Consider the following 27,536-nt stretch of genomic DNA (forward strand, 5'->3'; position numbering starts at 1 on the left):
GTCTACTTGTCAATCAGTCAGTCAGTCATCTATCCATCCATCCATCCGTCCGTCCCTCTATCCATTTATCTACCCATTTCTCCCATTTACTCACCCTAGAATTTTTTTACTCTTAAAAAAAATCTTCCCTACTTCTTATTTACTTTTTTTTTTTTTTTTGCTTTTCCCCCCTCTAATGGAGGTGCTGGGGATTGAACCCATGACCTCATGCATGTTAAGCATGTGCTCTACCACTGAACTATACTCCTCCTAATTTTTTTTACACTTGAAAGAGTTTAATGAATTAGGATTTGAAATATTATGAAAAATATTTGGTTAGTAACACCTAGCTTTATATGCCAGTGTTTACTGGGAAGACAGAATAATCATTTAAAAAGGAATTTGTGTATTCTTGGCATTTGGTGATGTTAAGAGATCCAGAAGGTACACCTGGGCTTAGTCGGGGGGGTGTATTGTCTCCGTTCAGGGGCACTCTAAACCTGGGTTCTACGCAAATACTTATTCCCTAATTAGTTTGATGGCGTCTAAACACACAGATTGCTTAGAATTAACATGCATGCGTATAGGTAGGTATTACGCCAACTTGAAGCTAATTCTCCCCGCCAGTTACTAAAGGCTTTCCGTACCCAAATGATTCTGGGATTACCGTGAGCAAACACACAGTGTTGCCTTTCCTGGTAAATCCTGCTTGCTTTGGGAAGAGCATTTCCTCTGTCTGAGATACCACTAGGGACTGTCATTATGAGAAATGGACTAAACCCCTCACTCTGGTTCCAGGCATCCTGCAGGGCGGGAGCGCAGGGGGAACTGGGTGCAGAATCGCTGCGTCGTGCCTCGAAAAGCTGGACTTCGCACGTCTGTCTCCTCTTCCCTAGGGGAGAGAGGACCCCCATGTCCCATGGGAGCACTGCAGGGACTTCCGTGCCCCTTGGGAACCCCCGGCCACCATCACTCCTATATCCTCAAAGGCTGCAGGAAGCCCTGCTTGAGCACTGGCCCCTTCCTTTCTCCCCAGATAGTATTTGTTTGTGAAGTAAGTGCAGCCTGATACGTGTGCGGAGGAAGACCTCATACTTACTACACTTTCCCACTTCTCTATTTATTAGGGGAACTCAGAACGGTCTGAGCCCTGATCTTGTGCATAGCAGGCTTCTGTGTTGCTAAAAAATGTGCCCCCCTTTCTGGTCAAGGGCCACCACATGCCTCTGCAGCTTGTCTTATGTGTATATCACACGTGGGCCACCTTCCATGAATACTTACACTGCACAGAGAACACACAGAGCTGAAGTGTCTGCATTGTGCACACACAACCATTTTCTTTCACAAAAGTTTCAGTGGGAAATCCCCAAGCAGAGAATCTACTTTCCTACAAATGCAAGATCCCAAGGACACAATGAATTTTGCCTGGCGTGGGAATAAGGGCCTGGGCCAGGGATATTTCTCTGATCCTCACAAACCCCTGTGAGGGTGATATGATCACACCCATCCTATGGATGGAGAAACTGAGGCCCAGAAGGTTAGAATGGGACCCTTTTGGCTTCACCTTATGTTTCCTTGAAACAATAGGACACTTCTCTGTTTCAGAGAGCCAGGATCTCTGGCAAAAAAAAAAAAAAGGCATAAAAGGGGGGACTTATCTGTTTATGCCGGGCTGAGTCTCATACTTTAATTTCAATGTTTAAGTTCTTTGTCTAAGGGATGTTGGTCCAGGATGCTCTGAAACTCCCTCCTATCTCAAGGCAGATTTTTCTGCACATAAGGCAGGTCTCTTCCTGCCCAGTTCTCTTGTTAGCACGCTGAACATCCAGCCATGAGCCCTAAAGCTATGGCCCCGTAGCAGGCACATGCAGCCCACCTCATGGGCTCAGCATCCCTTGGGAAGCTCCTGAATAATGAGACACAAATACAAGCCTGAGACACCTGCCCTGCTGGCACTGCCAAGGGTAGAGGCTGGAGCTCAGAGGCATTTATCTGACATTAGAACCAAGCTTCTCCTGCAGCTGTGGCCTTGGTCCGTTGCGACTGACAAACATCCCTCTGTGGGGCACTCTTAACTTTTGTTTTGTCTTCAAAATGCTGTCCCTCTCATGTTGAAAAAAATATTCACTGCCACCAACAAAAAGAACCACTCAGTTGTCTCCTGAGACATGAGGAATGGGAGATGTAGCAAAGCCAGAGAGCAGGGAGACGGAGACCGTGCCACCTTCCCCACGCGCTCAGGGGAGAGCGTGGCAACAGAATGAAAGAGGCTTCTGGCTGAACCACCATCAGGACCCATAGACAGAAGTCAGATCCCACCTTCATCCATCTGGGCTGCTGCTGTAACAAAAGACCACAGACTAGGTGGCTTTATCGACAACAGAAATGAATTGCACATAGTTCTGGAGGCCGGAAGTCCGAGATCAGGGAGGCAGCGTGGTCGAGGGAGGACCCTCTTCCGGCTCGCACAGTCTCCTTGTGTGGAGGAGATGAGGGAGCCCTGTAGGGTCTCTTTTATGAGAGCACTCATCCCATTCATGAGGGCTGCTTGGACCTCACCACCTTGGACCTCGCAGCCTGAGCAGCTCACGACTGCTAATACCATCACCTTTGGGGGCTGGGGTTGCAACATACGAATTGGGGGTGGGTGGAGACACAAACATGTGGACCATAGCAGACACTTCGGGGATCAGGCTCAGGAAGTAAGGAACCAACGGTGGAGCTCAGGCCCCATCGAGAATGTTCTGAGAGGTCAGAGCCCCTCTGGGATGAGGGTGGGAGGGGAGCAGAGGAAGTTGGAACCGCACGTCGAGTTGTCAGGGCTAATGTCATCCCAGCCCGCTGTGGGGCGGAGAGGGCGTCTCATTTCCACGACTCATAAAAGGAAACTGGAATCTATGAATAATAGAGGGGAGAAAAGAGAGAGAAACTTCTGCAGGGAAGAACGGAGCTCCGGCCCAGGAACGTGGCTCCCCAGGGAGGGTCTGGCCAGCTTATCTAACCAGAAAGCTGCAGTACGTTTTCAGTAGCAAAGAGTAGCATGCATTTCCTCCAGCATCAACCAAACGGGCACTGTGCGCTTGTGCTAGTGAAAAAGGAGAGAGAGGGGAGGGGACGAGTGAGAAGGGCACATCGGGGTGACCGAGCAGCTCTCCCGCTCATGTTTGCGAAGCCTCTTCTGCGTAGGGTGCATCGCTTGCATTCTCAAATCTCACCCTCACATCCACCTTAAACTGTAGGATTCCCATTTTACAGATGTGGAACTTGAGGCTCAAAGAGGGTGTAGTGGCTTATCCAAAGTCACAGAGCTAATAAAGGATGGAAGTGTGTTCATTTCCAGTGGGTTCCAGGTCTCTGGCTCTTCCCATCCTTCTGTAATATGCACCCCACCTCCTCATCAGCCCATCTGGAAGGTGAGTCAGCTTAGCTGGAGAACGCTGTCATCCAGACCATCCAAAACGGGGGTACGGGCTTGGTCCCTCAAGTTGACTCCTTCCCAAGGCTCCCCCAGGCAGGTCAGTACCTGGGAACTGCCTTAGCTGTGTCCTGTGAGTCCCAGGGGAAACCAGGGATGAGGAAAAGCAGTCAGCAGCCATCGTCCCAGCTCCTGACACATAGCTCGGCAGCCCGACCACTTCTGTGGGCCTCCTGCAAATACAGACACAACCAGCTCATCCGGGCAGGCGGGAGCACACTGCTCTGACGGCGAAGGGTGGAGGGAAGGTCTCAAAATCTCTAGTTCTCAAAATCTCTTTAATAAAGGGATCTCATGAAAACCAAATTGCAAAGTTAGAAAAACCATTTAAGGACTAATGTTTCCATAGTACTAACAATAGGAAGACAAGGCACCAATCGTGGCTGATTCAGACACGTAGGAGACACACTGCTTTTTACCCATGGTAGCAGAAGCCCTCTCGGTTACGGCAGGAGACTATTACATTACTAAACTGGGCAGGGAAGGCATACGTTAGCATAAAAGGTTCGGACGCACTGTGCTACGTGAAATACATGGTGTATGTATTGTATGATTTCGATGTCCAGCAGCCCTGGAAACAGTGAGGAGACATTGCTTTTTGGCGGGGAAGGGATGGAGACTAGAGGGAAGACTGCAGGAAGGTAGGAGGGGCACGATGCTAGGGCCTTGGTCTCGGAGAGCCTTCACCCTGCAGCCTGCGGCTGAGACGGTCAGAGAAAGAGGTGCTCAAATGCACAGCTAGTAGACTTTTCTGTTTACTGTTCCTTGAAGGAAGGGAGACTGTCTCTAGAAAACCACAGGAAAATGCAGCAGTGCACACGGGCTGAGGCTGTCACAGTTATGTGCGCATCCCTGCAGGTTCAGCGTGTCCCCACAGTGGGGACGCGATGGAGCTGCTGTCCGCACTTCCTCACACATACTTCCCACTAGTTTATGCCAAAGTTAGCAGGAGCTACCGTGTCCATTTTACAAACCCCTTCTTGGGCCGGATCCCTGTCAGTCTGGGGAGGACCAGGTCACATCCTGCAGCCTGGATCTGATTGTTCCCTTTGGGCGCCACAGTCAAAATCTGGGGGCAGGAATGGGGAAGGGAGGGGCACAAGTCACAATACCACTGATGCTCTTTCACCGACTATTGTAGAATAGTCTTCCTCTGAGTTACTTTTAAGTAAAAGTAAACAGCTATTTTTAACAAAGGAGCAAGGTGGAGTGGAAAACGAGAGACCTATGGATGGGATGCTTACCGAGTCACTCGGTTCCCTGGATGGATCTAAATGCAGCATCCCTGTGTCACCAGGACTCTCCACTCTTCCTAGAAACTAAAACTCACTTTTAACTATGCTGACCAAACTCTTCAAACGCAAGCACAAAGAAGATATAATATAGGTGGTTAAGTGAGGAGTCCAAGAAGGGAGCTCCGGGGGTTCAAACTCTACCAGGTCTCTGTGTCCCACCATCTGTGTCTGTCCCTCCAAAAATGAATGGTTGACCACATGTGGGTCTCATGTCTTCTTTATTGTGTGTGGGGGCAGGGAAGAGACTGTTCTACATTTTTTTAAAAATAGTTTATTTCACATGTACATTTTTGTCTCCCCACCACTTCCGTTTGTCTGACCACCACTACTACTATGTCCTATCATAACATTCCATACGTACTTAAAACCAAGCAAAGGGTGGAGTTCCATCTTTAAAAACTAAACAGGCATTTTGGACAACACATTCTTGGCAATGAAACCTGAACAACATTCATCAGACACGGTAGGGAAAGTTCTCACTCTGCGTTATAAAAAGGACAGCCAGATATCAACTGTTACAGGAATGAAATAAGATGGAAAGATTTAACAAACTGTTCAAACTATTTTCTTAAAGAGACCTCCTCCACTGCCAGAGATCTTGAATAGCCTCTTGGTCAGTCATCCAGAAACAATTCTTCACATAATTGATGAACTTGGCTTCCACTTTGGGAAGAGAACCACCTTTTTTTATACTTGCTTGCATTTTTGCTTTAATGTCTTCTACAGAACTAGGTCCTTTTCGTGTTTTAGGAGTTTTTTCCTGTTTTTTTTTTTTTGAAGGATTCTTGACCTTTTGATCTTGGGGTTGATGTTTTTGAGTCTTTTCCATTCTGTTTTGATTTTTGTGTGTTTTTGGCTGGAGTATCTTGTATAGATTTCTTTACTGGAGCTTTTTCTTCAGCTTCCTCATCATCAAAATCATCATCATCATCATCATCATCATCATCATCATCATCTTCATCTTCATCAGCAGCAAGTTTTACTTTTTTCTGTGGAAACTTGCTACCACTCCCAGGAGCAGAGTGCTTTCCAGATATACTTAGGAGTTTCACATCCTCCTCCTCTTCATCTTCTGACTCTGCATCTTCCTCCACAGCTACTAATATGCACAGGCCCTGAACCACACTTCAGCCGTAAGACCACGGGTGGTGTTATTTCAAAGCCCCCAAGAGAAACTGTTGGCTGTAAGACATTTTCGAAGTTGCCAGTGTTACTTTAATTGGACTGCCTTCATAATTCATTGCCTCTGCTTCAACAATGTGCAATTCATCCTTTGCACCAGGCCCTAAACTGACCGTTCTTAAAGATAATTGGTGCGCATTTTCATCATTATCCACCTTAAAGTGATCATCTTTGTCGGCCTTTAGTTCACAACTGAAAAGGTAATTCTGAGGCCTCAGGGGGCTCATGTCCACGTCCATGAAATCTTCCATGAGTTGGTGGCATGCACTTAGGTGGAGAGAAGATGGACGGAGATAAACCACCACTGTTTCAGAGAACAGCCATGCAGGACAGAATCACACCAGGGTGTTCCACTTTTTTTAATTGAAGTATAATTGACTTACAATATTATACTTTGGGTATATTGAGAGATTCAATATTTTTATACACTGTGAAATAATCACTGCAATAAAAGTAGTTACCATCTGTCACCACACAAAGTTATTAGAGTGTTACCAACTCTATTTCCTAAACTGTACATTGTATCTTATAACGGGAAGTTTTTACCTCTTAATGCTCTTTACCTATTTCTCCCATCCGTCTAACCCCCTCCCCTCTGCAACTACCAGTTTGTTTTCTATGAGTCTTCTTTTGTTTTGTTATGTTTGTCCATTTGTTTTGTTTTTTAGATTTCACATATAAGTGAAATCAGATGGTATTTGTCTTTCTCTGTCTGACTTATCTTACTTAGCATAGCACCCTCTAGGTCTATCCATGTTGTCACAAATTATAAGATTTCATTCTGTTTTTAGGGCTGAGTAATATTCCACTGTGTGTTTGTGTGTATACCACATCTTCCTTTCTATTTATCTCATGATGGACTCTTCAGTTGCATCCCTATCCTGGCTACTGAAAATAATGCAGCAGTGAACATTGGGAGGCATATATCTTTTTGAATTAGAATTTTCGTTTTCTTCAGATAAATACTGGGTCTCATGCCTTGATTGATAGCTTCAGTGTGTGGGTAGGCATAATTCCCCAAAAGGTGGTCCTTTTATGCTGAGTTAGTTTGCCAATAACTGACTCTCTGGTATCCAAAGTCCAAAGATGGTCCTGGGAGGCTTTAATAAAAGTATGAGTTGGTGACCCAGGTGTTGGGAAGGCCAATTGAATACTTACGTGACAATTTGAAGGTCCTGTGATCCTTACAGTTGTATGAGGGTTAGGTGATATTTTTTTTCTCAAACTCCATGTGTGACTATTTGCAAAAGTGTCAGATGCTCTTGAATCAGAGAGACAAGATCAGCCTGACGCTTCACCACTGGCCTCATACATTTAAGAAACATTGTCAGGATTCAGATTGGATTTCACTATTCCTCCAGGGCTCCTGCAAGAAGGAAATGGCTCCCCTTTGCAGGTCAAGCTCAGGTGTGAAGTGGGTTCATGCCCAGCTGCAGCTGACAGTGTTCTGTGTTACTCCCCACAGGGCATTTACAGCTGCATTCACGGAGTGCACATTGAGGAAAAGAAGAAGTCTCCGGACTTCAATCTGACCGGGTCCCAGAGCAACATGTTAAAACTCCTTCGATCAGCCAAAAACATTTCCAACATGTCCAACGTGAACTCCTCAAGGATGGATTCCCCCAAAAGAGCTGCTGACTTCATCCAAAGAGGCTCCCTCATCATGGACATGGTTTCGGATAAGGGAAATCTGATCTACTCAGACAACAGGTCCTTTCAGGGGAAAGACAGCATTTTTGGGGACAACATGAATGAACTCCAAACCTTTGTGGCCAACAGGCACAAAGATAACCTCAATAACTACGTGTTCCAGGGACAGCACCCACTGACCCTCAACGAGTCCAACCCTAACACGGTAGAGGTGGCTGTGAGCACGGAATCCAAAGGGAACTCCAGGCCCCGGCAGCTTTGGAAGAAATCCATGGATTCTCTACGCCAGGATTCGCTCAGCCAGAACCCAGTCTCCCAGAGAGATGAGGGAACCGTGGAGAACAGGACCCACTCCCTAAAGAGTCCTCGGTACCTTCCAGAAGAGGTGGCCCACTCGGACATCTCAGAAACTTCAAGTCGGGCCACCTGCCACCGGGAGCCTGACAACAGTAAGAACCACAAAGCCAAGGACAACTTCAAAAGGTCGATGGCCTCCAAATACCCCAAGGACTGCAGCGAGGTCGAGCGCTCCTACCTGAAAACCAAAGCGAGCTCCCCCAGGGACAAAATCTACACCATCGATGGCGAGAAGGAGCCCAGCTTCCACCTCGATCCTCCCCAGTTTGTCGAAAACCTGGCCCTTCCCGAGAACGTGGACTTCCCGGACCCCTACCAGGACCACAGCGAAAGCTTCCGCAAGGGGGACTCCACGCTGCCGATGAACAGGAACCCCCTGCACAATGAAGACGGGCTCCCCAACAACGACCAGTATAAACTCTACTCCAAGCACTTCACCTTGAAAGACAAGAGCTCCCCTCACAGCGAGGGCAGCGACCGCTACCGGCAGACCTCCACACACTGCCGGAGCTGCCTGTCCAACCTGCCCGCCTACTCGGGCCACTTCACCATGAGGTCCCCCTTCAAGTGCGATGCTTGCCTGCGGATGGGGAACCTCTACGACATCGACGAAGACCAGATGCTCCAGGAGACAGGTAACCCCGCCACCCAGGAGGAGGTCTACCAGCAGGACTGGGCTCAGAGCAGCGCCCTCCAGTTCCAAAAGAACAAGCTAAGGATTAGCCGTCAGCATTCCTATGATAACATTGTCGACAAACCTAGGGAGCTAGACCTTGGCAGGCCCTCCCGGAGCATAAGCCTCAAGGACAGGGAACGGCTTCTGGAGGGAAACTTGTACGGGAGTCTCTGTAGTGTCCCCTCAAGCAGACTCTTGGGGAACAAGGGCTCCCTTGTCCCCCAGGGTCTGGAGGTCAGCAAACGGAGCAAGTCCCTCTTGCCGGACCACGCCTCCGATAACCCTTTCCTCCACTCCTATGGGGACGACCAGCGCTTGGTTATTGGGAGGTGCCCCTCGGACCCTTATAAACACTCGTTGCCATCCCAGGCAGCGAATGACAGCTATCTCCGATCGTCCCTGAGGTCGACGGCATCCTACTGTTCCAGGGACAGTAGAGGCCACAACGATGTGTATATATCGGAGCATGTTATGCCTTATGCTGCAACTAAGAATAATATGTACTCTGGCCCCAGGGTTTTAAATTCCTGCAGCAATAGACGCGTGTACAAGAAAATGCCTAGTATTGAATCTGATGTTTAAAACCTTCCATTAATGTTTTATCTATAGGGAAACATACGTAATGGCCAACGTTCCGGAGGGTAGATGTTGGATGTCCAGTAGTGCCCTGCAAAGAGGAAGAGGATTTAGGAAGGTATTTTTTTTTTCCGTTGGTTTCTTTTGCACATGGCTCCAGGCCATAGTCTTCCACTCAAGGAATCTTGTGAGGTGCGTGCTGAGCACAGCAGATACCGGATAGGTGAGTCCTTAACCAAAAACCAGTCAATAAAAGGGCAAGTCTCCTGGACGTGCCTGCTAGCTATGTTGGCAATAATGACGCATTGGATGCCAGTGGCGATGTTATGATTTCCTATATTCCATATTCCATGAAGACCAGGCCACCATGGGATCTCCTCATCAGAAACGCCTAACGGTTTCTCTAATACAGAATAAGCAATATGGTATGCATGTAAATCTGGCACAGACAAAATAAAGCAAGAATGCATCTGCACTGTAGTGAGATTGAGCTGTGCAAGAGATTAGGAGGTTTGGCTTTACAACCGTGTCAGCTGCATTGTTATGCCTTCCATCACAGCCCAGGCCCAACCCCAGAACTCCAGGCTCCCCCAGAGGATAGCAAATCAGTGTGTTCGTGGTAACCGTGCTTCACTCTTGCTGGTCCATTTCCAAGACACCTCTGGAGTAAACGGCCAGAAGGGCCCTCAGTCAGAGAGCTACAAGAATCTCTTTGGATGTCGATTTGTGCATTTCACAGACACCCTCTCACCCTTGGCTTCGATGGTCTTGTTCAGAGCTGCATAAATTCACACATGTATGTCTTCAGTACCGTAAGTGTGGATCTCCTGTCTATGACACAGCGGCCATTGTAGTTTATCCCGGAGACTCCTGTGTATGTAAGTTTGCGTTTCCCCTCCTCCTGGTGATGACTCAGGGCTGTATAGTATCTGTTCCCCTCCTCCTCCCGGAGTAACCATCACGCGTTCGGTCCCCGATTCGCCATGGTGGCGTTCAATCAGGTGTGCGTTGCTGTTCCCGGCGCTGTGAACGCGGTGGCAGGAGCCATCTGCCGTACGTGTACTGTGATCTGTAAGAGGTACAAAGCCATCTGTCTGCCGAAGGCAAGCGCGGCTGTAGGGTTATCTTCCTTAACGTCCTGAAATTCACATGGGTCCCCCGCCCCTCCCCCCTGCCTCCTCAAATCAAAAGCCTTCAAAACGTGAGAGACACTCATACACCTACCCTGAGCATCCTCCACATTGTGGATAAACTTCAGGGGGACAAGTGATTTCTCTCTTCTGAAACAGCCACTCTATTGGAGGCAAACTGCCTCACTAGCACCAACAGAGGAGATGAAAAATTCCTCAAAACACCTGTCATTTCGGAGTCACCTCCTTAGCCCATTCTCACTCTACCTAAACCTGTGTCTAAATGCTAGGAAATGATACTATTTTTTTAACTGGGGGGGGAGGGGGAGAATATATAAGATTCTCTGCACAGTGCCTGGTACATGCAATGTGCCCCCCAAAATTAAAGGAAGTTCTGTTACGACACTTCATCAGATGAGAATTTTCTGGTTTAAAAATTAAATAGGACACAAATAATACTAATGAAACATTTTATATAGCTCTAATCTAGCAATCAGTGTGTTTTAAATACATGAATATCCCTGAAATGCTCCCTGGGTGGGGAGCCGTCAGTTTTACAGAGGACGGGGGTCTGTTTCGGTGTCCTGTTACGGAAGCCCCAGGCTAATGTTCAGTAGCCATTTCCTGGTTTCCTCCTGTTTCTGTTCTGGGTTCTTGGAGGAGGGGACAGAACCCGCAGGTTGAAAAGTTCTCCTGTGTCTTTTAGTCGTGATGTGCTTCGTTTCACAGGTCGTGCTTCCCTGCGAGTGGGCAGGCACCAGGATAACTCTCTTAGAGCCCAAGGGTTCATTGAGTGGCTCCCTCTTTGAGAAAGCGCACCTGACCTCCTGTTTTCCTGTAATGATGAAAAGTGGTTGCCATAAATTTCGGGGTGGGTGGTCGAGAGGCAGAGGGAAGTGTTCCCATCGTCTTTGACATGGAAAGGCAGGAGGGGCTGACTTGGTGCTGGAGACGAATGTACGTGAATGTTGCACTTTATTTCTTGGATGTTGGGCCTTTGCTGCCTCAGGACCCAACAATGGAGGAGCTTAGATTGAAGGACCTGGAATAGTGTCTCCCCCCCCCCCAGCGTCTAATCTTAGGCACACCCGTGACCGTATCGTCTTTTAGAACTTCCTGCCTCTGCCCTTCCACTGCATCCCAGTCCTGTACTCCCTTAGCCAGGACCGCCTCCAGTCCCTCATAAGACTGGCATGTCTTAGCATGACATGGATTGAAAAGTGTCCCCAGGATACAGAGCAGTGGTATGTCGCCAACCCAAAGAGGCTGCTCCTCTTTCTCCAGTGTCCTCAAAACTCAGGGGGCTGCCAAATGTGACAAGAGATCTCAGGGAGAGTGGGAATTGCACTCGGAATGGTCCCATAGATCAAAAGCCTTCTCCTAACAACAGCATCAGCTCTGCTCTTAACCCCGTACTTCCCTGGGTATAGAAACGGAAGTATGGGTTTGGGGGGAGCCAACAGTAATGTAGTGGGGAACGGTACCTACTTACTTTAATAGCTGAAGTGTTTTTAAAAACATAAGTAACTAGAATGGGATGCTCTGTAGTAAATACACAATTTCCCTCCTCCACAAATTCACTGACTCCTAGTAGAGATGATCCCAAACACTAGACAGTTGGCCATTGATCGGATGGTCGCTCTCCAAGTGACAGACAGTGATGACAAGCTATTCGGAGGTTATCCCAGCCATTCCAGGCCTCTGGGGAAAGATGGCAGGAAGATGGCATCCAACAGTAAGTCGCACCTGCAGGACGGGAGGCGACAAGAATTAGATAGGAAGCCCTGAACCATGGGTCCATCACAGAGGGTTCCCCTGACACATCTCAGCTCTGAGTTCTCAGTTTTATTGATGCCAAGGGTGCAGACTCTCTGAGCCCAAAGGCGTGCCTGAGTTTCATCTGACTCAGGTCAGAGCTGTGGCGTCCGTAGTGGTAATGCATCACCTCTGCATGCTTTTCTCCCACTTGAGAAGGACCCAGCTGGTTGTCAGATAGGAAACACTACACAAACGGAACCAACTGAAAATATTCTGTGTGAGAGGAGAGTCTTCTAGGATGCAGGTTCTACTCCGGGCAACCTGTGGGTTTCTGGAGAATTGTTTCATTGTCCTTAAACCTGCAGGTTCCTAGGCCACTTCTGGTTTCAGTGCCCTGAGAGGACAAGTCACCGATGGGTCTACTTTTCTGCCCTGGAAGCTGCCACGAGAGGGCAGGATTATAATCCCCCTCCTCATTACTCTGCCATCCTTTGCAGGAAAATCTCACTGCTTTGGTTTTTTTTTGAGCCAGCATCATGACTCACTGTCTTGTGGGTCATGCCTGGTTTTCTCTTGCCTGTTTCATAAGGTACCTGAGAAGTATTCCTACTTAGCTTTTCTGGTGAACGCATTAAAATTCACCCGTTGCAGCCAAATCAGTCAAATCAATTCACACTTATTTTTCAGGGGGAAAAAAAAAGAAAATTACACCTTGTTTACAAATGAAATAGTTTCACTTAAATGGGACTCTAGCCAAGGCAGTTAATTAGTCAAAAGATTCGCAGCAGCCAGGCAGCCAGTCGCACAGTGTTTATTCTATTTGATATGCCTACCACCGATGTGTGTTTAATATTCTGCATCCTTCTCAGGAAATGACAAATGCCCTGAATTCTTTGCAAATGGAATTGCTAATGAAAGAGGAAAAAAAAAAAGAGTTGGTGTTAATTAAATGGTGATTAAAAATTTATCTCCTTTAAACCTAAAAAGTGCAGCCTTAATAATCAGTTGTCATATAAATAAATACCTTTCTCTGAAATCTCTTGTGGTTTAAGACCTAAATAAATACTAGTTTGAGAAATTTAAATTTATCTTTCAGAATAGCCGGATCTCCGCGTTAACTTTCTGCACACCCCTGCACTGTTTCTTTGTGCATAGCTGTTGTGTGTGAATTCTTGAAAGGGAGACACAAGTTATTTCTGAAATAGAGCCTGTTTGTACGAAGCACAGCTCGAGTAGACATCACTGGACTTCAGGAAAAACAGCAACAAGAAAAAACCCAGAAGTGAGTAGTTGAAAGCTAAACTCATTGGTTGATATTTAATATGAGTTAAAGGCTCTATACGAAAGCAATTTTCATTCCAAAAGAAGTGTTTATTTTCACTTGAGACAAAATTAGGCCTTTCCAGATACCCCGTCTTCTCTTGGTAAACAGGGTTGCACGTGCTTTCATGAGGGGTATGTGGGGTCCCCGCTTGAGAAGCTCTCCCAACAGGCGGTTTGCCCTTTTCCACCCAGTCCCTTTACGCTGTTGTGTGGCCGTACCTGGCTGCATCAGGTGAGGTCAGCCGGCCACTGGATAGAGACTGGAGATGATGCAATGCACTTACCCTGTGAATGCAAATGCGCGTGTACACATGTATATAACAGACATGCTTGATTTCTACAATTCCCACGTAAGTGGATTATCCAAATAAAATTGTATATAATGTAAAGTTTATGTTAAAATCTAAACGGTGATAATGGCATTAACATATGGAAAACCCATTCTGGTTATTGATGGGATGATGTTTATGTAAAGAAGGCACTATTTCCCAAAAAAAAAAAAAAAAAACAAACCTCAGCTCTAGGGAGGATAACCGAGCCCAAGGGGGATTAGCGTGTTGGTGTTCTTGGCCCCTTGTTTAAAAAATATCTGGTTTAGGGTTGTGGGCTATATTCTGCTCACATTAAAGCCATCAAAGGGCACATTTCCTGTTTAAATTCCTTCTCCTCTTCCCCTACGCACACTCTTTCTGCGTTCAGAAGTACTCCGTATAGCATCAGCTAAACATGCCTGACCAGAAGGGTCTTAGAAAAACAGAACTTAAAGAACTACATCAAGATTTGGGGGACAGAGAAAGCAGATGGGAAAATTAAGAGAAAAATGAAGTTCCAAAGGGGCAGTAGTCTGTATAAGGTGGTCAGATTGGCAATATCAGAATCAGGTCTAGAACCCGAGACTCCCTGATCCAGCCCCTAGCTTGGTTCCCCTTTCCAGGCTGACTCATCATTCCTAGGTTTCTCTCAAGAGTGCTCTCCCGAGTACTGCTGGGACCCAAGCCAGAGAGCCTCACAGAACTGACCTGGCTGTTTTTGCCTCTTGCCTTATACAGACCCACGCATCCCTCTTTGACTTTGGTTTTCCTTTAAGCTCCCCCAACACCCTCTGCCTCCGTGTCCTGGAGCAGAGAAGCCTTTCTTCAGGGACCTGTTCCCTGGGAAGAGTCAATAAGGGATACAATTTAAAACCTCAAACCAAAGACGAAAGCTGGCAGTGATCTCTGAGATGATCGCGTTACGTTTCTCATGAGCCGAGGACGAACAAAGGACACTGATCTGCTGATGGGACCTGACTGAGTGTCCACTCTCCTTTTAAGGCCAACTGGGGATTAGGGAGATGCAAAAGGAACAGAAGGTCTAGTCTCTTCTCATAAGTAGTGTACAGTCTAGAAATTCAGTTCCCTAATGCAAAAGAGAACCGAGGACCCATGAGATGCAAACACAAACTGAATGAAAAAACTGGAAATGATAAAGTTTTTGTCAAGACATAAAAATTTATCTGATTCCGTGATCAAATAAACAAACAAGCCAATAGTCCCTTCCTTAGACGTGTAGGTAACTTTAGAGAATATAATTTTTGCTCCCGGAGACGCCCTAGATTATTTCAACCTTCAGAGACAGTACCTAGGAAACCCAGGAGCATCTGATCAGGTGAACATACTTGCCCTTCTCCAGTTGTGCACAGGCAGGCTTGGATCGGATTCCACTCAGTTCTTCAACCCTTGCCCAAATCATGCCTTCTTCCAGCTCTGCTTTATGACAATGTGTTTCAAGAAAAGGTTGGAAAAAAATCCTCAAAGGATTAGAAAATAGACCGTTATGTAAAAAGACTATTTCCTGAAAGCCTTTTCTGTTTGCTTTTTGTTTTTGACTTGTGAAGACTACTTTGGATAGTTCAGGGTATAAATGTATCAGGGAAGGGAGTAGAGAGAATTCCTGTTAAGTCCCAAGTGCCTACAGTTGTGGCTGGCGAAAGAGTGCCTCTCAGGTGCCTAGAGAGAAAATGGGACAAGGAAATGGCAAAATGAATCAGGCAGATGGCGGGGTGGGGAGGGAGCTTGTTTTCCCTCTGTCCGTCCTGTTCTGTGTGTTACTGGAACGTTGGATTCTCTGTTTATCCCAAGGACATGCCTTGGGTCAGCAGCGCCTGAATTTGGAAATATCAAAATACGTCTACACTGAGTGCAGACTGTATTCTAGGCGTGTCCTAGAATGTGATCCTCAAAATAACCCTAGGATGTAAGTGTGATTGCTCCCATTTTACAGATAAGGCAGCTGAGACTCGGGTTGGTTTCAGCCTCATCAGCCACAAGCATTTGATAAGAAATCCGTAATGTTAGGCATATTCTTGAAGTGCCTGATCTCCTCCAGGGAGGTCAGAATAGAAGTTAGAAAAAGAGATATTGAGTGTCAGCCTCTGTGGTGAGGAAGTTTGTCAGTGTCCTACCCTTCATCGTCCGGTTTGGGGTATGTTGAGAACTCCCGGGATCCCACCTCTGTTCGTGGTCCCTTCTGAGACTTGAATGCTGTCTGTGTCTCTCCCCTGTATGCTAGCACCCAGCACTTACTTTTTCGGTTCCTGGGGAGTTATTTTCTCTACTTAGCATGTGCCTAATCTTAAATACCCCCTCCCTAATATCTCTTCTTTTTCTTAGTAGACATCAGGGATAATTCCATTCAACATATGCAAATAGTTTGCTGTCACACGTGTGCAGTCGCGTGTGCGTGCCCACAACACACTCATACACACACACATTGCCTTGTGACCCCCATCAAAGCTCTCCTAAACATTGTGGCCCATTTTCAGAAAGGGCATGCTGTTTGCAAGTGACCGTCCCTTCTGTTGGTTGTCTTTGCCAAGCAGACAGAATGAGGTTCGGAAGTGTGACAGGGAATAGGAAATCGGGTTTTTGCATAAATGATCACGAGCTTTGGCATTCAGTGTGACTAAGGGCCAGCTATTAAGGTTTTGGGTTTTTTTTTCCTTCTTGGTCTGTTCTGTTTTTTTTCAAATTGTCTCAGAGATACTTTCCTGGTCACTGGCATCAAGATAACTATTGAATCACTGAATGCTTGTTCAGTTTGTCTCATTAGAAAATATCGAACTGGAATATTTTCACCAGGCTTCCTAGGAGCCCGACCTGACGTAGTACATAATGCATTGTGTAGGCAATGTAGAAACAGCGATGCCTTTCTTGAACCCCACTCCCATGTTCTAAGTGACACCTCGCTCTCTTGGCGTTCTTTACCAAGAGATGGGGCACATTAGGACCATTTTATAGATGAAGAAACTGAGTGAGGTTTGAAGGAATGTTTTTCTGGGAGGTTATGTGAATCAATCCTTCTGGAGGGTCGTTTAACCTAATGGAAGATTATCCTAGCATCCTCGCCCCTAGGAAATTCTCTAGCCCTTTACATCTTTCAGGCTGGCAATAAAAAGTCTCTTAAGACAGAAAGGTTATTATTATTTAATAGCTATTTTGAGATCCTGTTGTTGGATCTCAAAGTGCATGACAACATTCTCCCAGAGATGTTGAGCTTTGCAGAAACTGGAACACTGAAAAGAACAATTTGGCCAGTGGTATCTCTTCACTGGGGCCGTATTTCAAAGTGCACAGCTCTCCAGGGAGCATGCTAGGAACCATATTGTTGAAAATGGAGTCATTTCTCAGATTAACTTCCTCCAATAAGGTGTCAGCAGCGTACAGAGACAAACAAGACAAAGCTGAGATTCTCACTCATAAATCCCTCTTACGTACTACATTCGTGAAACAATGAGTTTGCACTTCTGCAGTTCTGAGAACATTCCTCATTAGCAGTGGCCCTGGGTCATAACCTCTTCCAGTTAATTCTCTCTCACACCTTTGGGAAGGATTTCAGATGAGCCTTCGAAAGGCTATTAATATAACCCGTAGCCAATACCACAGCTGCCTTTTAAATTAATAAGGTTAATTGTTCTCCAGCAAACATTAGTTTGTCTTTGGCATTTAAATGCTTCTCATTGATCTGACATTTTGCTGTTTCAAGTTTTTAAAGGGCTCAAGTCAAAGACTATTGATAGCTGAGCAAATAGTGAAGGTCCAGAAATATAAAAACATGGTCGATTTTTTTCACAAAAAACAATCATAGCCTTTTGAATTCGATTGGGGTTTCTACATTAGCCATGTAAGGCTTATGGAATTATTCCTATTCTCAATTAAACTAATTCAAATAAATGAAAAGTATTGACTTTTTAAACTTATTATGTATTTTTTTAAAAAAATCTTCAGTTTATTAGGTTTGTAGACACAACTCCGGGGCCATGACCACAAAGGAAATGTTCCAGGTCAGAAACTGAAGACTCAGACGACTATTTTGGGTCCTATTCAGGCGATCGGCTTTCCAAATCCTGATGGATTTGGGAAGATGAAAGCGGCACATGTAATGTTTATTTTCCCAAATTCTTCACTGGGAAAGGATGTCAATTGTCTATTTTTTTTTCAAATAAGAGATAAGGTGAAGAATAACATTTTCATAGAACTTTCAGTAAATTCCTCGATACAACTAATTACGTGGCTAGATGTGGCTCAGATGCTTTCCAAGCCTGAGGGTCCCCAGAGATTTCTTTATCAGTCATTTTAACTGTCAGTCTTAATCTTGTTCACTCCCTTGCTAAAACAAATTTAAAAGCATATACTTTCCAAATTATTTAGTCAGGATAATTCAACGTTGTTTATCCCAATAGAATGTTTGTGCATAGGCTTATGTATAATTTCTAGCTGAATATTCAGAAAGAATTAGGTGAGTTAATTGGTGGCTTGAATAAGAAGCAGATGGTAAATAAAAATCGTAAATAATGGCCTTCTCAGACAGGAAAAAAAAAGAGGGTCAACTATTCACTCATCTTTCACTCGTGTTATAAGACTCATTGCATAATACACAAGCTGGTCATTACCCAGAAGAAAGTAATTGAATTAAGCAGCTTCAAGGGTCCATGTCTGAGTTCATTTTTAACCCAACATGGATGGAATTGAAAGTCCGTATGCAGAGGGTTTCCATTCACAGCTACACTCAAACACAGTCTAAAACCCACATCAGAACTGGCTTGGTCTCTTATGTGGCAGAGCCCAAAGCAAGCTGTGTTCTCTACTCAGTGGTTTTCATTTGGGAATAGATGTTCACTTACCAACCGCAACAGTTTATACCTGTCATGTTTTAATCCACTGCATGAGGAAGTGCTAAATAACTGTATTAAATATTTCCAAGCATAGCTACAAAATTACACGTTTGCTTAACACCTTTCTATGATAGAGGAAGTATATACTATGGTTGTCTTCTTGTAGTATGTCTTTTATTTTTGTTCAACGTGTTATCAACTGTTTTAAGGAATGGGATTTGAAATGTGTGTGCAAACTGATATGTACATAGCACCCGAGGCAACATAAGTGCCCAGTCATATGGTGTAAAAATGTAAATACAGGAAAATTTCATTTTTCTAATAAAGATAATTTCTGCCAATTGATATGAAAATGAGAAACGGAGTCATGGTCTCTGTCGTTGTTGCCGCTGCGGTTGTGGGCATCACTAAAGCCATTTGCTGTCGCTCTCTGTGCTGTGGAGGAGTGGGGAGAGAAGCATGGAATTGGGAAGAATCCAAGGCTTGACTTCAGGATTTCTGCATGGAGCTTGGCCACTGCCCGTTACCTGGATCTCACCTTCCTATGCAGTTCCCACACCTGCACCCTTGACTCTGCTTAAGTGGAACCTCGCCGAATCCTGGGACTTTTTTTTTTTTTGACTTTTTTTTTTAATTGAAGTATAGTCAGTTTACAATGTGGTGCCAATTTCTGGTGTACAGCATGATGCTTCAGTCATACATGAGTATACATATATTCATTTTCATATTCTTTTTCAAGGCATGGAAACAATCTAAATGTCCATTGACAGATGACTGGATAAAGAAGTAGTGGTATATTTTTACAATGGAATACCACTCAGCCATAAAAAATAATAAAATACTGCCATTTGCAGCAACGGGGATGGCCCGAGAGAATGTCATTCTAAGTGAAGTAAGCCAGAAAGGGAAAGAAAAATACCATGTGATATCACTCATATGTGGAACTCTGCAACATCTGATTCTGGGGAAAAAGTGATGGTTAAAGACCTCCTCTCCTTGCTGTATCCAAGGCAACAACTCAGTGCAAAGAACCGCCTTTCTCCACAGGACTTCGATGTGACTCAGATGCTCCTCTTACTTTTCGATACCAAGGCCAGACCCAGACTCTCCAAATTCCCAGTCTAATGATTGATAAATGATTAGCTCAGCTTCTTGTTCCCACTGATTAATCGAGACAGAATGCTTGTTGACCATCCAGAGCCAGCCCACAACCTCCTCCCGGGAAAAGGCTGGCCTCAGATTCTCGGATCTGCCGCTGTGCAATCACGCCACTTCCCTTCATCTCACATCCCCACACCTTGCTCTTGCTAGTTTTGTTCACTCCTTCCTATGAAAGAAACACTCTTTTTACCTCACCCTTGAGATGTTTGCAGATTTTATAGTCAAAGCATTCTCCCTGTTCCAATAGTCCTCCTCCCCCTATTGCAACAGTCCCTTTCTCTTCCTTGAAATATTTTTTTCTGAATAAATCCTCTCCTTACTAAATCGCAATTTGATTTTTGATGCCTCCTGTCCCAAGGTCAAATGACGTTTCTGAAACCAAAATCCAACCGTATGCACTCCACTGTTCCTTCACTTAAAAACTTCAGCTTAAAATGATGACCCACAGGAAAAGCCTGGATTCTGCAGCCCAGCACACAAAGCTTTCCAGCCCCCACTAGACCTCTTCCTACCACTTGCGGTATGTTGATTCTGCACCCAGCGTCTTTCTGCTCCTCTCCAAAGACACCATGAGCTCTCAAGCTTTCATGCCTTCATTCGTGTTATTCTTTCCTCCTGGAATGCTGGTCTCCTTGTCAACTCTTTTTTTTTTAATTTGTTAGAGGTTTATTTAAATCTTACTCTATTTGGAATGTAACATCTTAATAGACCTTCAAAAACATTGGTTTAATATAGCCTATCCTTAACAATTCTTAAAAGAAAAAGCTATAGAGTTTGTAAATGTCCGTGTCAGCTCTTCATTCTCTTTCAAGTTGTACTTCAACAGAAGCCTCTTCTTAGTCTTTCCAAGCTCTCTCCCAGCAGCTGAGTTAACAGTTGACTTCTCTGTGATCCAGCCCCATGTACACACATCTATCAAATGGTTTAGCAGGCTTTACTAAACTTTTTAATGTCTGCTAGCTCTGCTTAGAATGTGAGCTTTTCCAGGGCAGGGAATTGAATAATTTTTCATCTTTGAATCCTAGCACCCAGTGCAGCATCTCTGACACAAAGTGGGAATTTGCTAAACATATTGGATAGTAGGAGGCTAGCTAGTCGGAAGAGTGGGTGGCTGATGGGCGGGTGAATGGCTGGATGGGCATATAGATGGAGTGCTTAGAATCTGTTCTTGGTTTACCTCACTCTCTATCTAATCTACTGGATTTTACCCACACCTTTGATGATAAATGCCACTGATTACCCCCACATTTTTATACTTGGGTCCAGCCTCCCCTATAAGTTCTAGGCTCACATTTCCATGTCTATATTTTGTAACTCCACCTGGAGATCTTAAAGACATCCAAATCCTAAAATGTTTTTAAAAGTGTGTTGGGCCAACCCCTGCCCCCAGTAGAAATCTGATCCTCCCCTAGTGTTCCCCAACTCAGGAAATGACATTGCTACCAACCTGATTTCTCAGGCTAAATACCTACTGGTCATCCTTCACTCCTCTTCGCCACTGCCACTCCCGCCCCCACCCCCACTTACATTCAGTCCATCCAGCAGCTCTGTCTGCGAGACCTATAAAATACATTCAGGATCCATCTGCTTCTCACCACTTCTACCACTGTCACCCAGTCCATCACCTCCCATTTATATAAGTGCAACAGCTTTCTAACCCATCTACTTCCTTCCATTCTTGTCTCTGTGTCTCCATTCTCCAGACAGAAGTCAGGAGAATCATTTAAAGATATTAGTTAGATCATATCCCTCACCTGGCCTCAAGCCTTCAGTACCTTTTCATTACAGTCAGAGTAAAATAAAATTTCTTCCCCATCCTAATTCCATGTGCCAAGCTCTTACATTATAGTACACGCTCCAAGAAACAGGACAAATGTTTCCCTTTTCTCTTGCTTCATTCCCTTGTCTTGGAGCCTCTCCACATCCCTAGCCTCTTCTCCTTTTTGAAGCAGCCAAAGATGGGCCATTTCCAACACATTTTCCATTAGCTGAAGTGGCACTAAATACCATCGCTGCTGTGAAACTAATCGACAATTTGTGAGATGCCTGTACATCCATGTAGCTCCATTTGGGGGCATAATTATTTCCTAATTAGGAGGCGATTTATACTTGTGACTTGGGACATTTGCTTCTGCCAGTGAGATGGCTATGCAGAATGGTTCAGTTCTTTTTTTTTTCCTTCCCCCAAGATTCTGCTGGCTGAAGCCAGATGACCAGACAGCCAAGCAAACTTAATTAACAGACAGTTCTGGTCTGTGGGAGGGAAAATTTCTCACTTACCAGTAAAAGTTGCTGTCATTCTAAGGGTAAAACCAATTAAGTTTCCCTTGGAAGAGCTTGTAGTCTTCTGCTAGAAATGGAGTTTTCAGGGTCAGTTACCTTCTTTTCCAAGAGTTCTGATGAAATTTGTTGAAGTTCATTAAACTAACCCATCTTTGTAATGAATTCTTTTAAAATTCTCAAAAGCACTCCTTTGTAGCAGGGAGTGTAATACTCGTTTTACATATTTGGAAACCACGGTTCAGAGATTTAAAGTGACTTCCTTAAGACCATAGAACCAGGTCATTGCGGAGCTGGGGTCAAGGGCGATCACATCAGCTGGACTTCACATCCCGTGATTTTTCGTCTCTACTTGATCACTATTACCTAGATTCCAACTGTGCACAGGCGAGAACTCCTCTGTGTTCCTGATGCCTTTTACACTATAAATGAACAGTGAATATATTTAAATAAACAGGCAACAGAAAGAAAAGCCAGGAAGTCTGGGTTTTTGGCTACATCCTGGCTGTGTGACCTTGGTCCTTTCACTTCACTGCTCTGATTCTTCTTGTAGTCTCACGCATATCTGTAAAATGAGGATTTTCAGCTCCAGTTCTGCCCTCTTCGTTGGCATGGGCAGAGACATTAATAACCATAACCAAAAACTTACAGAAGGAGTTATCTTTTGTATCGTATGGAATTATCCATCGCTGGTTGGGAGGAGTGGGGGAATTATCCATACGATACAAAAGTGGCTGGAATTCTATGCCATCTGACCCCAGCTTTCCTGGGGACAGAGGGTCTCTTTCCCTGCAGGTGGAAATAAATGGTCCATGAATGAGAGGTCCTAGGTCAGGCCTTTTCCCTAAGGAAGCAGATAGACAAGCGTCTCATGGCTTTGTTTCTGAGCTCTCCACGGTACTGAAAATTCCAGCAATGTAGATGCCAAGTCTTCACTACTCTCCTAAGACAGCACATAGAAAAAAAAGGTCCGTATTTTTGCTTCTGGAAACTCCAAGGTGCTAAAATTCCTGGGGATGTGTATGCAAAGCCTTGTGCAAAACCTTCCATTCAGTGTGCAGGCTGACAGGAGCCAGGAAGAGGCTGTGCTGTGGCTTTCCATTTGAAATTCTTTGTTTTCCTTGAAGAAGTGTCCAACTCTCCCCCATCTCCCACCACCCGCTGACATGCCAGGATGTTTCAGAAATTCCCTCTTTCTTTCTCTTGCCTTTCTCTCACTTTATCTCTCTTCCTGCCTGAGGAAGAAACAGCAGCCTTGTTCTTCTTAACTCAGCAGTGCTGCCGGCAGTCCTGCACTCTCAAGGACAGCCTCCTCCTCTTCCATTTCTTCCAAGCAGATAAGACAACCCGGTCCCCATTTCAGAGGCTGGGCCCCAGGAGCTGGTGGCATCAGATGTGCTCAGTGATTTTGTTACTTTTGATTGCTTGCAGCCTTTCATCCAAACAAGAGCCAAGGTATAACAATGTGCAGCAAAAGATAGAAGGAAGAGGGGGTCATTCTCCATCAAACATCACCCAGATCCCACTCTGGGTCCCCATCACCAAGCACAACAGACTTCCCACTTGAAAAATTATATTGCTGTGTTTCAAGATAACTGATTATCTGTGGCCTCGCTTGTGCGCTCAGAGTAGTTTAAAGAAGTCAGGTTTGGAGACCATCATTCTAAGTAAAGTAAGCCAGACAGAGAAAGAAAAATATGATATGATGTTACTAATACATGGAATCTAAAAAAAAAAAACTAATGAACTTATTTACAAAACAGAGACTCACAGACATAGAAACCCAATGGATGGTTACCACCGGGGAAGGGGGTGGGAAGGATAAATTGGGGGTTCGAGATTTGCAGATACTAAATACTATATATAAAATAGATATACAACAAGTTTCTTCTGTATAGCACAGGGAACTATATTCAATATCTTGTAGTAACCTATAACGAGAAAGAATATGAAAATGAATATATGTTATGTATATGTATGACAGAAACATTATGCTGTACACCAGAAATTGACACATTGTAAACTGACTACACTATAATAATAATAATAATAACAACAACAACAACAACAACAACAACAACAACAACAACAACAACAACAACAACTAAATAGAAGTCAGTAAAAAAAAAAGTCAGGGTCCAGTCTGGCTCACCAAACATTATGCATTTGACTGATTTCAAGATGTACAAACATCATCAGAATAGGGAATGTGGAGACACGAGCCTATTTCAGTGCAGTCATCATGCACAGGGGGTGCACAATCTGGGCATCCCAGAGCCACTATTACGGGTTAAACCACAAACCAAATTCTACATCTTTCCCAATCCCCTCCCATCATTTTAACAACTCGATTCCATTGCAAGCTGCAGGGGAGAGTAATTTATAAGAAGTGTGAGCATTGATATTGCCTTCAGCAATTTTCAGTGTTGGCCATAAGGGATAAAGCCCAGGGCTGTTAAAGGTAAGGTAAGTAAAACTAGTAACACAGATACATACTGTTCAGCTGCCTTTGGGGTATCTTGAAAGCCCCCCAAACTCAACATATTCAAAACCAAATGCATCCTGCCCCCCTCCCCTCACCAGGAGTTTTCTGTCTCAGAGCAGAGCATCACCCACTCAGGCTCCCCAGGCCAAAAATCCTGAAAGTCTTTGGGCCCCCCTCTCTCCCTCCCTCCTCTGGTGTTGCTTCATCTCCCTGACTGTACCCTCCCACATGCCTCCTGCTCCCCATCCCCACTGCCTGGTTTCCATCTCCCATCTTCTCCTACATGAATTATTGTGACGGTCTAACAGCAGGTCTCCCTGCCTCCAATACTGACCCACCCTGAATTCTCTCTCCATATTCCTGCCGAAGTAATTGTTCTGAAATAAAATTCTAGCCATGCCATCCCCAACAGAAAGTCTTTTAATAGCTCCGCATCACCTAACAGTGTGAAGACCAAGACCTTCGGCACGTCTGGGACCAATTCTCCTGGTCTGCTCTTGCTGACACGAGTTCTCTAACCTTATCTCCCACTGCTTGCTGGCACACAGATGAGGATCCTGCCAAAACAAACCTTTGTCGTCTCCCTAATGGGTCCTTAAAAATGGTGTTTCCTCCTCTTCGTGAATATCTTTAACTGTCTGGCAAATACGTAACTTCCTTTTACATCCTGGCTCACATGTCACCCCCCTGTGACTCCTTTTTCAGGTGCCCCAGACAGAGCTAGTGGCACTGTCTTCTGAACTCCTAAGAGATTTTGGACAACTCTTTATTGTAGCATGTTATTTGCCCCTTTATATGTCTTCTTTCCCCTGCTGCAAGATTTCCCTTAAAGACAGTGGCCTGTGACCCAACAGGTCTGTGGAAAAGTGCTCAACATCACTAATCATCAGGGAGATGCAAATCAAAACAATGAGATGTCACCTCATACATGTGAGAATGGCTGTTATTAAAAAGACAGGAACTAGCAAGTGTTGGCAAGGATGTGGGGAAAAGGGAGCCCTGGTGCACTGCTGGTGGGAATGTAAATTGGTGCAGCCACTGTGGGAAACAGCACGGAGGTGCCTCAGAAAATTAAAAATAGAACTACTATATGATCCAACAATTCCACTTCTGGGTATGTATCCAAAGAAATTGGAGTCAGAGCCTTGAAGAGACATCTGGATCCCACATTCATGGCAGTGTTCACAATAGCCAGGATATGGAAACAACTTAAACGCCTGTCAGTAGATGAATGAATAAGGAAAATGTGGTGTATGTACATAACCAAGGAATATTTTTCAGCCTTAAAAAGGAAGGCGATCTTGCCATTTGCAACAACATGGATGGACCTGGAGGACGTTATGCCAAGTGAAATAAACCAGACATAGAAAGACAAATAGTGTATGTTCTCACTTGTATTTGAAATCTAAAATAGCCAAACTTACAGAAGCAGAGAGTACAATGGTGGCTGCCAGGGGTAGGGAGGTGGTGGTGGAGAGGGGGAAGTGGGAAGATGTTGTTCAAAGGGTGTAAAATTTCAGTTATGCAAGGTAACTAAGTTCTGGGGAGCTACTTTACACATAGAACCTATAGCTAATAATACCGTATTGGATACTTTAAGTTTTCCAAGTGTGTAGATCTTATGTTAAGTGTTCTTACAATAACAACAATCATAGGGGCAGAAGGAAACTTTGGGAGCTGCTGGGTGTCTAAAGCCTTGATGGTGCTGATTGTTTCATGGGTACATATGCACCCCCAAACTCACCAAGTTGCATACGTTGAATATGTACAGCTCTTTACATGCTGGTCACACATCAATAAGGTGTTTTTTTTTAAAGATAATGAATTGTGTGAGGCACAGGAAAAGAGCTGAGCTACAGATAACTTGGAAGTCACTCAGATATAAATCATAATTTAAACTGTGGATGTAGATGGAAGCACTTGAGTATGTTGGGTTTGTACTGTGTCATCTTCCTGGCTAGAGGGGTTACAGAAGACATGAAGGGAGATTTGGGAGGGGAAAGCCGTCATTTGCTTCTATGCTTGGAAGGCCAGGATGGGGCATCCGCGTTGTTGGTGATCTGGCTGGCTCACCTCCCTGGGGTGGGGTCGCACACTGACCTGCTCCACCACCCCTGGGTCCCCCTTCAGCTGCTCTGACTCCAGCTCCAGGTGTGTGCTGAGTTCCATGACAGAGGCTGTCAGCTTCTCCAGCAGGACTCCGCTTCCTCAAGGCTGGAGGCAGTGAGGACTGACAGTGTCTACTCTCTCATCGTGTGCTCCAGGCTCGTCCTCACAGATTCCACGTGCCTTTGCTCTTCCCCTCCCCTTTCATATCAGTCTGCCGTCCCTGATGACCTCCCCTGGGGACTTCGATTGTCACCAGTAGACATGAAGCCAAGACCCTTACAGACACTGTTTAATAGCTCCCACGTTGCATGAGGTCAAATCCCTGCAACAGATCTATTATCGGTGTATCTATCTATCATCTATTATCTATCTGTCTATCTATCCATCTATCTCCTAGTGACTCTTACCTGATCGGGCCCTGACTATTACAGAACTTGTTACCAAGAATGGGAATGAACACGGCGTCAGCTGTCTGTTGCTACAAAACGAGTTGCCCCAAAACTTAATGGCTTCAAACAACGAATACATACTACCTCGAAGTGGGTCAGGAATTTAAAAGCAGCTTGGCCGAGTGGGTTCAACTCAGAGTCTCTCATGAGCTTCCCATCAGGATGGTGACTAGGGCGTCAGGTGTCTGCAGGCTTGGCTGGGGCTGGAGGATCTCCTTCAAGTTCACTCACAGGGCTGTTGGCAAGAGCCCTCTGTCCCTCACCACGTGGGTCTCTGTAGGGCTTCTCGAGGGTGCTCACAACACAGTATCTGACTTGTCTAGGAAGAGCAAGTGATGGGAGGGAGGGAGAGGGAGAGACAAAGAGAAAGCTGCCACGCCTTCTATAACACGGTCTCAGACTGGACCACCAGCTCTTCCATCATATTCTATCCGAGAGAATGAATCACCAAGTTCAGCCCACGCTCAAGAGGCAGGAATTAAGATTCATCTCTTAGAGG

General features: G+C 45.1%; 1 protein-coding gene and 1 pseudogene across 5 annotated transcripts in view; one reads left to right on the top strand and one right to left on the bottom strand.

The window, feature by feature from the left end:
* Nucleotides 1-18,900, top strand: part of GRIN2A (glutamate ionotropic receptor NMDA type subunit 2A) — a 420,782-nt gene extending 401,882 nt beyond the window's left edge. For 3 of the 5 annotated variants that reach the window (XM_072942222.1, XM_072942223.1, XM_072942224.1), the window contains one exon: nt 7,397-9,665. In XM_072942222.1, the coding sequence (XP_072798323.1) occupies nt 7,397-9,196 (1,800 nt within the window). In that variant the 3' untranslated portion in view covers nt 9,197-9,665. Of the gene's footprint in view, nt 1-7,396; nt 9,666-13,174; nt 13,361-17,666 lie in introns of those variants that run through there. The other 2 variants (XR_012061040.1, XM_072942225.1) reach the window with 2 other exon arrangements.
* Nucleotides 5,042-6,182, bottom strand: LOC102527739 (nucleophosmin-like; annotated as a pseudogene).
* Nucleotides 18,901-27,536: the final 8,636 nt, after the last annotated feature.

This window comes from Vicugna pacos, chromosome 18, assembly GCF_048564905.1.
Source record: "Vicugna pacos chromosome 18, VicPac4, whole genome shotgun sequence".
NCBI classification, from domain to species: Eukaryota; Metazoa; Chordata; class Mammalia; order Artiodactyla; family Camelidae; genus Vicugna; species Vicugna pacos.